This window comes from Ciconia boyciana, chromosome 6, assembly GCF_034638445.1.
Source record: "Ciconia boyciana chromosome 6, ASM3463844v1, whole genome shotgun sequence".
Taxonomy (NCBI): domain Eukaryota; kingdom Metazoa; phylum Chordata; class Aves; order Ciconiiformes; family Ciconiidae; genus Ciconia; species Ciconia boyciana.
This window is the reverse complement of record NC_132939.1, coordinates 29482969-29496786: the sequence shown is the minus strand read 5'-3', so window position 1 is coordinate 29496786 and position 13818 is coordinate 29482969. Positions and strand designations below refer to the sequence as shown.

The 13818-nt window shown below is 41.9% G+C and overlaps 1 protein-coding gene across 3 annotated transcripts in view; it reads left to right on the top strand.

Annotated features, from left to right (window-relative positions):
• Positions 1 to 13818, top strand: part of LTK (leukocyte receptor tyrosine kinase) — a 97310-nt gene that overhangs the window by 46944 nt on the left and 36548 nt on the right. For 2 of the 3 annotated variants that reach the window (XM_072865546.1, XM_072865547.1), the window contains exons 3-8: positions 551 to 706; positions 1358 to 1580; positions 8506 to 8645; positions 10655 to 10792; positions 11705 to 11854; positions 12956 to 13056. In XM_072865546.1, the coding sequence (XP_072721647.1) occupies positions 551 to 706; positions 1358 to 1580; positions 8506 to 8645; positions 10655 to 10792; positions 11705 to 11854; positions 12956 to 13056 (908 nt within the window). Of the gene's footprint in view, positions 1 to 550; positions 707 to 1357; positions 1581 to 8505; positions 8646 to 10654; positions 10793 to 11704; positions 11855 to 12955; positions 13057 to 13818 lie in introns of those variants that run through there. The other variant, XM_072865548.1, reaches the window with a different exon arrangement.

The window sequence follows — 13818 nt, the reverse complement described above, 5'->3', positions numbered from 1 at the left end:
GCGAATGGACTCTGGAGTTTGTTAAGGGGGTGTTCTTGTCCATCCTGCTGGAAGAAAGCAAAACTGTTTAAAAAAAAAAAGTAAAGCTTCCATTGCAAAGCTATTTTGCTTGAGCCCCTCTCAAGCTCTTTCTATTGCTGAGAGAGGGTTGACCTTAGAGTTTCATTTGTCCCTCTCTGCCAAAATGCTAAATCCATACAGTTTCAATATCCTTGCTGGGCTAGGTGTTGTTCTCATTCAGGATTTTATGTACATGTGGGCTAGACCTTCCACTGCTGTAAATTCACTGTTGATACCAGTGGGAGGATGCTGATTTATACCTGCCAAGAATTTGCAGGGTTGTTTTTCTTCCTGGCATGTTCCTGCATCCACCCTGGGAGAGACTCTGTTGTTACTGCACAAGGCAAACTTTCTTTTTTCCCTTCAACTCGTCCATTTCTTGGGACAGATAGCCTCCATATACTGTAGATCTGCTCATTCATGTGCCCGCATCACCCCTGCCCCGTGAACTGGGGAAGGCGTCAATGAAACCTTTGGTTTCTCATAACAGAAATCTCTTGTACCATCGGCTCAAGCTGTTCATGGGTGACGTCTACCGACAATTTTGGAAAACCGGACTGGGTGTTATCTTCAGTTGGTGTCCTGGTATCTCAGGAGAGGCAGCAGCTGCTTCTGGAAAACAGTTCCTCCCGTGAAGATGTTGAAGGTAGGCAGAGTTACAGTTCCCCTCGCATGGACATCTGCTTTCTCCCAGCACTGGTAGCAGCTGTGGGTGGCAGCAACAGGGGCCAGCAGGCTGAGGTCTCAGGCACATGTCACTAAAAATACTGCCGTATGCTGGTTCTGGTGCACAACTCGTAAGTGTGGTGTCAGTGCCCAAGGGTTGCGAAGAGCAATATAATGTATGTGTACTGCCTGAGTTGTGTATGTATGTACCCTGTATACAGTGAGCCCCTTTATGTACTCCTTTTGTATCTCCCTGTTTTAGGATAAGCTACTTTTGCTTATAGAGAATGGATTTTTCTTAGGAAACTCAATCCTTTACAAGCCAGGGCTGGCTCCACGTCTGCTGTGTGACTTGCAAAGTCTTTGGCTTTTGTTTTGTTGGACATGTCTTCACTCTGCTTTGTTTGGTTTCTTCTTTTCTCATTCATTCTATCACTTCTTTACTTATTTTCCTCATTTTTACTTTATTCTCCTTTCTCTATTTTCTGTTATTTTTGGTTTTTGTGCATAGTCCTCTCCTTTCTTCTCATGATTCCTTTCTTCAAACTCCTTATCCATTTTCCTCTTATTATCTCTCTTCCATCCACACTGTGTGTCTCTTCTTTTTTTTTTTTTTTTTTTTTCCTCACAGGGGACATTTTCCTCCTGAACATCAGTAGGCTCCCAGACAGATGTGAGTTCAGCCTGCATAGCCCCATCCTGCCTGGGAGCTTGGACTCTTGCTTGCTGGAACTGGCCATATATTCACAGGATGCTGTTCCTCTCCTCCAGAGGTTCACAGTTGAAATCAGATATGTGGAGACAAACAGAAATATAATAATTTCTCTGAGAGTTGGCCCTGAGGAGGATGCCGGGTAAGACAATCAATTTGCAGCTGTTTAGACTTTGAATTGTAGGGTAGGGTGGAGTCCCTCCAGGACACTGTTTATCAGCATCTTCTCCCTTCTTGAGATCATTGCGGCTGTTACAGCAGAAAATGAAGGTAGAACTGTTAGGACTGAAGCATGCAGCTTCCTGACAGGATATCTGTAACAGACCCAGGTTTTGTGTCTCCCCTTTTCAAATAACACATTTGCTTAGAACTCACTCTTCTTCCCTCATATTTGGAAGGGTCAGAAGTGGTTGACTGTCTCACTGATGCTAGGACTATAGCTGTAAAAGGCACTCAGTCCAAAGACTGCCTTGGCAACATGGCTGATATCTCTAAGTATTCAAGGGGTCCTACCATTGTTACAAGGGTCACATTTCCCATTTTGAGGTAGGGTTAACTTTACCTCTTTTGTAATTTCCTCCTTCTGTCTGCTAAGTTCAGGAGCATCCTCTTTTGCTTCGTTTGTAGAGTTCAGGGAGGGGAAAAACAGAGGCTAGAGGTGAGAAGAGGTGAAGACAAAAAAAGAACATGCAGCAACCCCAGATCTTGTCCTGTATTCTTTTCTTTTTGATCTTCCCAGTGTTTTACTTTTTCATTCCTGCGTGTAGCAGAATGCAGTAAGGAGGAGAAATGGGCAAAGGGAATGAATCACAACAGGACAAGAAGGAGAAAAGTCCACGTGTCATCTGATTTTGCCATTTTCCATGTGCTTGTTTTTCCTTTGCTGCAATCTGCCTTGTAAGAACCTAGGTCAGACACACAACAGAGCTTTTTATTTCCATCACCTGACTGACTCCCATGGAGAACTTAAGCAATAGATCCCAGTTCTTGTTTTCTTTGAATTCTTTGGCACTCCCCAGGCTGCCATGGAGATCTGTAGCCAAGAGTCCTGGTCAGCCAAAGATAGCAGAGTTTGACTAAAAAAAGGTATTTATTTTCTTTCAGATCCCTCTCTCTCTCTCCTTCTTTTAGCTATTGCTCACTTCCTTCCTGGCTACTCCTTCCCCTTCTTCTTGCCAATTTCACAGGAAATTTGTTGCATTTTCTGAGATCAGTTTCTAATGTCCTTTTTTACCTATAACTGCCCTTCCTGCTTTGAGTATTTGACAAGCCTCTGCAACTGCAGCCACAGCTCCATTCCCCTGTATAAACTCATAAAATACCCTTTTGATATACCTGCCTGGCCAGGCCAAGCTTCACAATCACTGCAGCATCTCTGGAGTGGATCATAGATGTTGTTTAACAGCTTATTTGAGCACTGCAAAACAATTCTACATGAAATCAAGATTATCATCTCTACAAAAGTGATGGCATTTAGATTTATTAGAATGGAGTTAGCTTTACTGGAAGTTGGCATAGACACTGGTATTACTTTTTCTTAGTGAGTGAAATGAAGCACTGGTAAGCTCAGAGGGTTTAGTATTAGGGTTTTAAAGATGGGAAGTGACTGAGTCCTGTTTAAAATCAAGATAGAAAGGAGGGGAAGGAACAGAGACAAAACAGAGTTAGGAACCATGTTAGGTCAAATACCCTTCCTTTTCCCCCTCTTTACAGGGAAACTTTAAAATCTCTGCACAATTCCAGAAGAATCTGAGCGTGCAGGCAGGACAAAATTTATTTCTAACACCGTGATTGAGCTGCTTCTTACTAGGCAGGTAGTCTGAAATGAACATTCGCTCCGTGATTAAGATTCTAACAACATTGGTTGTTAAGAAGAGAGACCATCCTGAAGCGTTCCCACTTTCCAGGGGCTTTCCATAGGGAGTGGGAGTTCTACAAGCTTTTCTGTGTTAACCAAACACTGCCGCACAAATCGGAGCAGAACAAGGAGGACAATGAGCAAATGACCTTGAGATAGATGCCTATGTGTAGTACATAATTTATCTGTTGACAATTACTACCAAGGGATTGTCTTGAGATCAGAGTAGAAACTTAGATAGAGAAAAAAGGCTAGGTGTCACTTTTTCTGATAATCAGGCACTCCAGAAAATCCTGCTTCAGTCCCTTCTGTCACCCCTCAATTCCAGGATCAAGCTATGCTTCATCATAAATTCCAGCTGCACTAGACCACTTCAGTGAACTGTCCTCTTTCTGGGCCTAGAAATCTTCTCCTGGTGGTGTTTCCTCCTTCAGGATCCATCAGCTACATAGTTCCCAAAAGCTTAGATATATGTCATGCATGAGAGAAAGTGCTGTCCTGTCCACCTCACTAACTACTAGGATTTATCATTAATTTGGTAGTGTTGAAGCTGCCGCTCATTTTTTCACACATGTACCTTAGCGAAAGAATAAAGAAACAGAAGGACCTTCAGACACCATGTCCTCTGAACAAGTAGTGCACAGTCACAGTATTTATTGTTATATACCACACCTATAGGGTGTGGGTATTCTGAGTTACTACCATTAGAGGGAGAACCACCGAGGGAGTGAGGTGTTTGAAACTCTATATATTTACCAAAAAAAAATAAAAAAAATTTCTCATTATCTCAGTAGAGCTCAAACATAAAGAGCTCAAACTTGCAAGCTTTGCTTGCAAGTCCAAGCCTTCTTCATCTGGCATTTGGCTCAGAAAGCTGTCTTCACTTTCTCAGGGTTACGGTGCTTGTTCAGGTCATATCTAATGTCTTTTTTACTATTTTGCTTATCCCACCTTTTCCCTCTTTACCATGCAGACCCAGAAACAGTCACAACTGAAAATTCTTCTGAGTCCTGTGTGCTTTTGTTTTGAATGGTTCCACATGCTTGTGTTTGATGTTGACCACAATTATTCCAGTGTTGTCAGCTGAAACTGTTTCAGTAAGGAGCTAGTTTCTTTCAACTCTTAAGTACTTGCACTTCAATGAAAATAAAAAAGCATCACTTCAGGCAGGGATAATTTTTTCCCTTTCCATGGTCAATAAGCCAAGCTGATTTTGTTCTGTTGTCCTTCTGAATTATAAAGCACTAGCCATGGTAGTCTTGGTAGGTCAAAAAGCAAAAAGTTCACGGCCATGTGCACACATGGGTTTTCAGTTAGCCAACCTCACAAAACAATTATTGCTTAGTTTTTGTGTCTTCCTCCTTTTTTTGGGGGGTGGTGGTGCTAAAATGCCCTGCCAGCTTCTGAGACACTTGTAGAAATTTACCATCTTTGACACTTCTGTTCTACTATTGTGGTTGTTTTTATCCACAAAAGTTACTTAACTTACATAAGCCTTTGGAAGGGAGTAGTCTGGTTAGCATCCTCAGAAAATGCCTAATATGTACTGACAACAATGAGCACAGCCATTTTGATTAAAAAATGCTGCTAGAAAAGGAGAGGCTGTCCAGCTGTTATATGAGACTATGATATTTGAACACTAATCTGGGAGTATGATTTACTGGCCGTCATGCTTCTGTTGAAATTGCACCCAAAAATACACTGGGTCAAATAAGAACCCTCTAACTGGTTGATGAAGGCAAGAGGGCTAGGCATGTGTTCTGCTCTCTCATCTATTTCCTTTTAAGTCCAATGGCTAGAACTGGATGCTTGTGAAAACTTGCAGATAACAACTTCTGTATGTAGAAGAGTAATGTAAAGCTTCTGATTTGTATGTTCACTGATTGAGCCTAGAAGCATTTAGCGTACATACCTTTGTGCAATAGCCTATGCAGTGAGTCCCCCTAATTCAGAAAAGGTTTCAGCTTTCCAGTTCAGCTTTATTGAAATTTTCACCCTTAATGAAGAAATTGTTGTTTTTAATATTAAGATAGTCTTTCTTAAAATTAATGATCCGTTACCTTTGTTAGATATGGAAAGGCATGGCATAGAAAGGATTGGTAAGGAGGGGGAGGAAAACTTCTACTCAGCAGAGAGGATTGAGAGGCTAATGAAAATCAGAAGTTGAAAATACAAATCAAAAATTGAAATTATAGGTTTGCAGGGTGCATCTTGAATTCTCTTCCCTTAAGCATCAGGTTGCTTGCAACTCCAAGCTTTCTATCTGTGCAGATTTCTCAAAATTATGTCAGACTCTGATAGCCCTTCCATACATACAGAACAATGTTAACATCTCTATTTAGAAGAAGAGTAATATTATCTTGTTACTTGAGATCTGGTTTGACATAAAATCAATAGGAAAGGTATTGCCAAGCTTGGCTTATCTGGAAGCCTGCTGCAATGATCCATCTTCTGCTAGATCGACAATGGGCTTCATTCCTGATTCCATTAAGAAAATTAAACTGGCTCTGACTAGCCCCTGTTTGGATAGTGGGACCCAGCAAAGAAGGTGTAATTATTTACAGCATTAGAAATTTTGCTGCAGTTGGATCTTGGGGTGGAGACTTTCTCTGAAGGGGAATACCCTGATGATGATGAGACTGCATACACAGAAGTATTCTCGGTGATGCAAAGCTACGTGTCATTTTTGTGGTCTCTGGATGCTTGCCAGCTTTTCCTGTGGTGTTATAAATGGAATCAAATCTCAGTACTAGAGATATTTCAGTGCAGAACTAGAATGTGTCATGGGACCTTAGGGCTCTGACTCAGAAGAGCTGCCAGTTCACATAAGTAGTGGTTTAAGATAGTGGCCTTGCTCTTCTACCAGATGCCACAGTTCTCTCAGCAGAGATGGCAGAATGGACAGTGTGTTTTTCTCAGTTGTGACGTTTCAGAGCTTGGTTTATTGACTTAGATCACCAGGGGTTTTCATTTATTTTGGTATATCAGGCTATAAATGGCAAGTTCCAAAATGTCTGGCTCATAAACCATGTAGGATTAAGGTGCAGCAGCTGAACTAGTCATTGTTTTAAGCTGTGGGGCAGTAGTCTCTTTAGTTGCTACCACTAAATGTAACACTGCTTGTGAATCAGAGACTGTGCTACAGGTTCCTGCACTCAGGGGTGTGATAACACTGGTGATACTGTGATGTCTCAGCTGGGGGGGGTTGTAACTTGGTGGAGGTACTGGAACTATGTCTCAATGCTTGGAAGGTCTAGTATGCTTAATAGGTAAATTCAAAAGATTTAAAGACTGTCCTTACCTTCAGTGGCTCATTGAACCAATTTGATTAAGGCCCATTGATTTTTGTGGCCAACGGGATGTAATGGAGTGATGAACAAAGCTGTGTCATGTAGTGGAAGTGATTCAGTTCTGGGTCAGTGCTGAATGCTCTCGGATGTTGTGCCACAGTGTGGCGGGGCGGATATATTTATAAGTGTATTTATAAGATATATTTATAAGTGTTGGACATTCCTGAAGCTGCACTGTAATACAAAATTAAAGCAAAGCAGTCATTCTCCTTTGTTGGGTAGTAGAGATGGTGCAGTTGTGGTTCAGGGCTGGAGATTTCTGAAGCTGAATTAAATTATATTGAACTATTGAATATGATATGATGGGACAGGAAACAGGAGAAACAGGGTCATCTTGATAAGAGGTGCTCAACTTCAGATGAGTTTAGGGTATCTGAGGGTATTTATGTGTGTGTACAATGGTGAAAGTGGAAGATGGGGGATGCCATAGAAGGGATAGTAAGAAACTCTCACCAGAAAAAGGTATATAGTTGGTTTGTGGAGGGAAGAATTAGTTAGGTAGCTAATCAGTGGCAAGCAAAAGTGGAGAGGGTGATAAACAATTAAAGTTACTTTGGGTTTTTTGCAAGTTACAAATTAGGTGGTCTGTGATTTTTCACATTGTGTCCAGTAGGGATGCGTTTGTTGTGCAGGAGTTGCCTTCTAATGCATTTCCAATGCAAGACGAGGGCTAGATGATCACTTCATGGCAGCCGAAGGCATTTTCCAAATGAAAAAGTAATATTAGGAGCAGAGCCTGACCAACACATCTTGACACTGTGGCCTGGCCTCCTTGTCATTCCACTGGCACTGACTTAGAGTCACTCATCTGGGGTGCTGCCGGCAACATCAGCAGCGTGTAGGGTATGGGTAAATTTATCTCTGTCTGGTGCTCTTTTCAGAAAAGAGCTTAAAGCAAGGATTCCTTTGTCACTATCCTTGCTACAACCCCTTTACAAAATAATAACGTATAGTTTTAACTGTATTTTATTGTCTTGTTAACATGAGGTAGAATGACAGTTTTTAAAAATAAAATAAAAAGACTTTTAAGAATCCAGCTGGATTTTTGTAATGACACCTGGATACCCTGACTTCCATCAGACTGATTTGAGTGAGGTACTTTGAAAATTCCCATTTGGTATCTCTGTCTAGCTTTCGATGCCTAACAACCATCTTTAAAATGAGAGTGCATGGGACCATCTGTCTTTCTCTGAACTGCCAGAAGTGCTGCACAATTGAGAAACCTTGCTGTCTAGGGGCTATGGCATTTGTTCTGTGGTGAAATGTAAATTGCCAGAGCGATCTGCATTTTCTGGAACACCGCTTCTCTTCTTCCCCTTGCTTTGTGGGTGCACTCTAGCTTGTTAAACTGGGAGATGAGATAGAGAACGCACAGGAAAAGGTTCTCACACTTGACACAACCACGAAACATTCAGGGCCAGACATTTACTTCCAGAACATACAATGTCAGTGTTAGCTTGAGGAGTTCCAGAGACTTGTGTAGCTGCTTGGTTGATCTGTGCTTGCAAGAGCAAACAGAACACAACCATATATGTGGAAGGCACATATTGGGGGGGGTGTGTCCAAAACTGGTGGTAATTTAAGCCCCATTTTAACTGAAGAATCATTGGGAATGGTTGGATCTTTTCATCATTAGCAATAGGATCTGCAGCAAAGATAACTGAACATGAGCTTGGTAGGCTGAACGTCACTTGTTTTATATTAACACCTGTTTGTTATGTTGGAGTTTACATTCATCGATCTATTCCCCATGTGAACACTGTTACTTCTATTTGGTACAGTGCAGAATCTTTATGCTAGAGACTCCATGGATTCCAGTGTGCTGTGTGTATGTCTGATAGCTCTTTGTTGTCTTCCAGGATGAAATGGAAATACCTGATGGCCCAGATTGGCCGAATAGAAAGACCTTTTAAAATCACCTTGCTGTATTCAAACTGTGGAGCACAAGAGGTTGGAGTACTGGCAGTGGGCTCCTTGCAACTCAGGAATTGCTTTCATGGTATGTTGCAATAGTCAGGTTTGGAATGACCAAATGCAGTCAGAAAACAGAGCAGCATCTTCACCAAAACTGATGAGTGTGATCAGGGAGTCGGTTAGATGGGAGGTAGATGAAAGCTGAGTCTCCTCTGGGGTTTCTGGCAGTGCTTACCTGTCAAGGGTCACATTTGCATGTGTTTTATGGGTGTGCACGCATGTTTACATGCTACGAAGGCAGGGTTGAAGCTCAGAATTATAGGACTGATTTAAGTGATCCTCTCTGCTTTTCAGATTTGCTTTGCTTGATCCTTGTATGAGAAAACAACACGGCTTACGCTGCATCCAGCAACAGGGATGGAAAAAAGTCTTTGCCTAGATTATTTTAGCATTTAATATTTTTCTTTCTTAAACAATCAAGAACCAAAGACTACCCTGTGTCACCAAAGCCTTTTCCATACTGGGGCTCTATCTTCCAAATCTATAAAGAAAAGAAACATTGATCTGCACTCCATGGGGTCTGTTTGCTACTGCCAGGCTGAGAACTTCTGTCTAAAATGAAAATAATTGGAATGTAATTATTTTCTCCAAAGTACTGAGTGCTCAGCTCAGAAATCCTCAGTTTTACCTGGCACTTACAGTCCTGTTGTGAATGTCGTGCAAATGAACCTCAGTAGCTGTGCAGAACCTTGCTAATGTCATTTAGGCTTCTTGGAAGTACAGGAGTCTGTTGGCACAGGCAGCCTGCAGGTTGGAGACGTAATCATCTTCACTTCCTGGTTTTCAGGCATTAGTGTAACGCTATTGCCTCCGTTTTGCAAACACTGTAGAAATAGCTTGGAATGTAATGTAAGAAGCTTGAAATGTAAAAAGAGAATGCTGGTTTCACAGAGCTGTTTCATAATGTATCGTGAGACTGGGTTTGATCATATTAGAGATTTAATTTTATTGCAGTTATTAATCTTTTAATTTAACAAATGTTATATTTTTAATGCAATGGTTTTTTTGACAGTCATGGACTTTTGAGGGGATGCATACAGCCTGAAGCACTATGCTAAACACCCCCAAACAGTCCCTAAATAAGCTGATGCATGCACCCAGTGCAACACAGTGCCGTGAAGAAATACTATTTCAGATTGTGTATCTATCTGGATTGCTGCAGAGGTGTCCTTTTCTCTTGCTTCTGGAATTGGTTCCCTAACTTTTGCATCTTTTCCAGAGCAGTAACAATCTCAGTGGAACTTCTGTGCAGAGCTCTGCTAAAGGGGAGCAGGTCCAGAAGAGACCTACACAAACCTGCAGGTCCATAACAGACCCGTGCACACACATATCCACAGGACAGGCTGGGTGCATTAAGAGTCAAGCTTTTGGGAAATACCAGACTTAAAAATTGCATTCAGCCTGGTTGCTGGGTACCTGTGCAGTCAGTCAAATGCTCCCGGAGCATAGCTGACTAGACTAGCTAGGGTGCATGAGTAAAGTTCCTGCACAGTAAGCCGACTTGCTGGGGAAGCAGCTCTGTTCACGGGCTGGATGTCACAGAGCTGGCACAGAAACATGTCGGCAGCACGAGTGTTAGTTAAGCCTGAGTCTCAGTAGGGCATAGCAATGTGTCTGTCAGGACCGGAGCTAAGTGCGTATCTCTGCCTCCAGCAGCAGAGTGTCATGCAGCATGCCACAGCTGCCTGGCAGGTGCACAGTCACGTGTGCAGAACTGAGGAGCACACCACGGTAGGAAACTACAAGGTCCTTCATTTAAAAAGAAAAAAAAAAAAAAGAAAAGTGATTATCTAAAGATAGCACAAACACAGTGGAAGACAGTGCATGAGAGAGAAAGGAGCAATAACTTTGGTCTCCATGAGAGCTGAGGTGATCTGCAGGAATCCTCATGCTGGATAGAAACCTACATGGTAAAAAGCAGAGGTGAGTATCATTTGTCACCCAAAGGACACTTTCTGAGGTCCTGCACATGAAGGAAGGGTCATACACATTCTGCCAACTCATCTCTGGGCTTCTTTCTCATTTTTTCTTTAGATAAAGAAAACCAAGATCTTTCTATATATGACAAAGGCTCCACCTTTCCCTGCCTTCATGGAGGCTGTGTCAGCCACCTACAAATCTGTGAATTCTTCAGTGATTGCCCTGCCAAAGAACAGGAGGGAGTGAGGTGTGGTGAGTATGTGGCATGACACTGTGGGAACCTTCATCCCATGAGAAGAAATAGTTTAGAATGAAAAATAAGTTAAACTGATTCCCTCTCTAGATTAATTCAGTATTTTGCCTCCTGAATTAATTTAGCCTATTTACATTAATGGGATACTAAGATTCTCTTTGAAAATTCACGCTATATAGGATAAAATGGATTTGGGTTGTTTAGTTTGGTTTGGTTTTTTAAATATTACAGTAAGGAGCTCAATGACCTGCCTTTCATAGTTACTGCGACTTCAGAGAAAGGCAAAACCTTATTTACATGTCTGCAGCTGGGTGAGAAATTCTTTCTGGACCCAAGGTCTGAACCTACCTTCAGTGGAAGGTGCTGATCATCTTTCTGGTGCCAGCCACCAACATGGTCATAAGTCTGTCCCTCCAAGATCGCAGTGCAGAGCTCATCTTGCACATCATGGCAGAGAAATCCCCTGACTCAGTATGTGTCGTGCTAAGAGGCATCATTTAGCTTTGTTGCAAGTACAGTGGCAGAGATCTAAAATAATCTGTTGATTGGCCTTCCTTTAAGTGGACACAGAAAACTTCGTGATGCCTGCAATTTCATATACAGCAAGGACTGTAGAAACATATGGTGGTGATTTAACCATTCTTTAGATTGTGGGAGCTGCAGTTTTGCACAGTATCTAGAGCAGGACAGGACTGCAAAGTCTCGAATATCTCCAGAAGCAAAGTGTTGGCTTTCTGATTGTGACTCTGGAAATAAACAAATGAGACCTATTAATATTTTGACATTGAAAAACTGCAGCATAGGTTGGGTAGCCTAGACAACCATAATTAGTTTTGACTTTTGCTGCATTTTGTGTTCTTCCATAATCAAGTTCCTGCTATTTTCCTGTTTTTTCTTATTCTCCATTGTAGACAGTCTCCCAGAGGGCTCACATTGCTCTTTTGAAGAGGGTCCGTGTGGCTGGACACTGAATGAAACTGCAGCATCTCCTTGGTCTATTCGGGGCTTTGAAATGATTCAAGAGGACTCATTTGTAGGGTCTACCTTGCAAGCCACTGGTGGTAGGTTCCTCATAGTTCTCTCTCACTCTCTCTGTGTAATGTGTGTGTGTGTATGTATATATACAATAGCCTTGAACTTAGTTTTTTTAAATTGGTTTAAAATTTTTGGCATCATTGCCAAATCGACTTTAGCATCAGTATTATCTATAACAACTTTAAATGTAGCTAAAATTACCTTTTGAACATGATTTAAAACTTTATATGAAACAAGTTCTGCAACAAAGTTGCTGCAACACGAAACTATCGGAGACTAGGATTCTCCTTCACCTTAAAAAAATTATATAATGAATTCTCTTTTCTCTATATATACTTCTTCCCTCCTTCTTCCTCTTATGAGCTATGCAATTGCAGAGTGCTTCAGCAGCAACATGATAGCTGCTGCATCACAAAGTAAAAATTGCCCAGCAGAACTACAAAGCTTGTAGAAACAAATCTTTTGGAGACCCTTGCTAGACTCTGCCAGTGGGTTAGGAAGAGCATCACATGTACGCATACCCCAAGACCAAGTGATCATACACATTCTGTGCCATAGAATACCGCAATAAAAAAAGTGTCAGATAATCCCCAGAACTGTCAGCTTGGTAAACAAGAAGGAGGGAGGCCAGACCCTCACATGTTCAGGCTGAAAGTCAGAAGTGTTAGCACAGATGAGTCTTGTCTCGCAGTTCCCTGTCAAAATGAAGGGTGTCCATATGAGTGTCCTCTTTGTCTCCTGAGAGCTTGTGTAAACTGTCCCTGGGAACAAAGACTGCAAATAAGCTCTTCCAGCCCAGTGTATGTCTCAGCAAGAGTCATTGATGCTAATGGTGTAAGAATTAGGGCTTAGATTAGATTGGTGTGAGCCCCTGTATGGGAAGATACTTGAGTGGTGTCTGAGGTTTATGCACTCATGTTCCAGGAAAGCATTTGGGATGTTGACTTTTGTGCTGCTGAAATCTACCAGAGTGCTTATTATATCCTCACTAATAGATTTGCTCTCAAGGCATGCTTGTTATCTTACTTATACTGTGCTTCAACACAATGATGTTAAATTATTTAAAGGGAGTATAAAAAAAAGCAAAACATCATCTTGTCTTTTCTGATTCACTTTTCTGTTCACAGGACGCTTCCTCTACCTGCGAGCAGACAGCAATCAGACGAGTGGTATGGCCAAGGCTTCCAGTACCAGCTTGCCAGCCAAGATTGCCACTGAAGACTACCAGGTATATCGCTCTGTCTTAGCACGTTTGTGGAGTTAATCATCAGGCTGTAGGCACTGTTTGAACAATTAGCCCATTCTCCTGTGCCTCTGCACCCTCTACAAAACACTGGAAAGCAGAAGAGTTGGCTATGCCGCCTAGCTAGCTATTTTTTGAAAACTGGAAAGGAGACACGAGATGCATCCCCAGTAAGTGAAAGCAGGAGCCCCAAATCACCTCCTCAGTGTGGAAAACTTCCCAGCCTAACTGTACTGACTAATTCCTCTGAAGGGTACCCAGCACCTGAATTGTATGGGGTGGCCTCGGTTTGTAGGAAAGGGAGCTGGCTGTCTGGGCTGTTGAGCCATTCAGTATACCTGCTGCTGAGACTTCTCTTCATAAATTCTGCAATACATTCGTAGGAGTTAATAAACTTGACAGTTTCACTGAGAACAGGAGTGTGAAGTTAGCAGGCATTAGATTTTCCAGGAACAGATGAAGATAATAAACTTCTGTTCACATTCTTCAGGAATTTCAAAAGGTAAGGGCAACCTGGCATGGACGAAATCACATAACCTGCCTTCAGCCCAAATCTCTACAGAGAATAAGGGGAGTTCCGAGATGCTGGAATTTAAAAATATTAAATAACATTGTACTCATAACACTTAGGAAAATTAAGCTGTAAATTTGAGCTGGAGTCCAGTCCTGCTAGGGGAAAACAGAAAACTTCGATGCCTCCTAATTAGAGCTGGCAAAAGAAATATAGTGCAGGTGCCAAAAATGTAA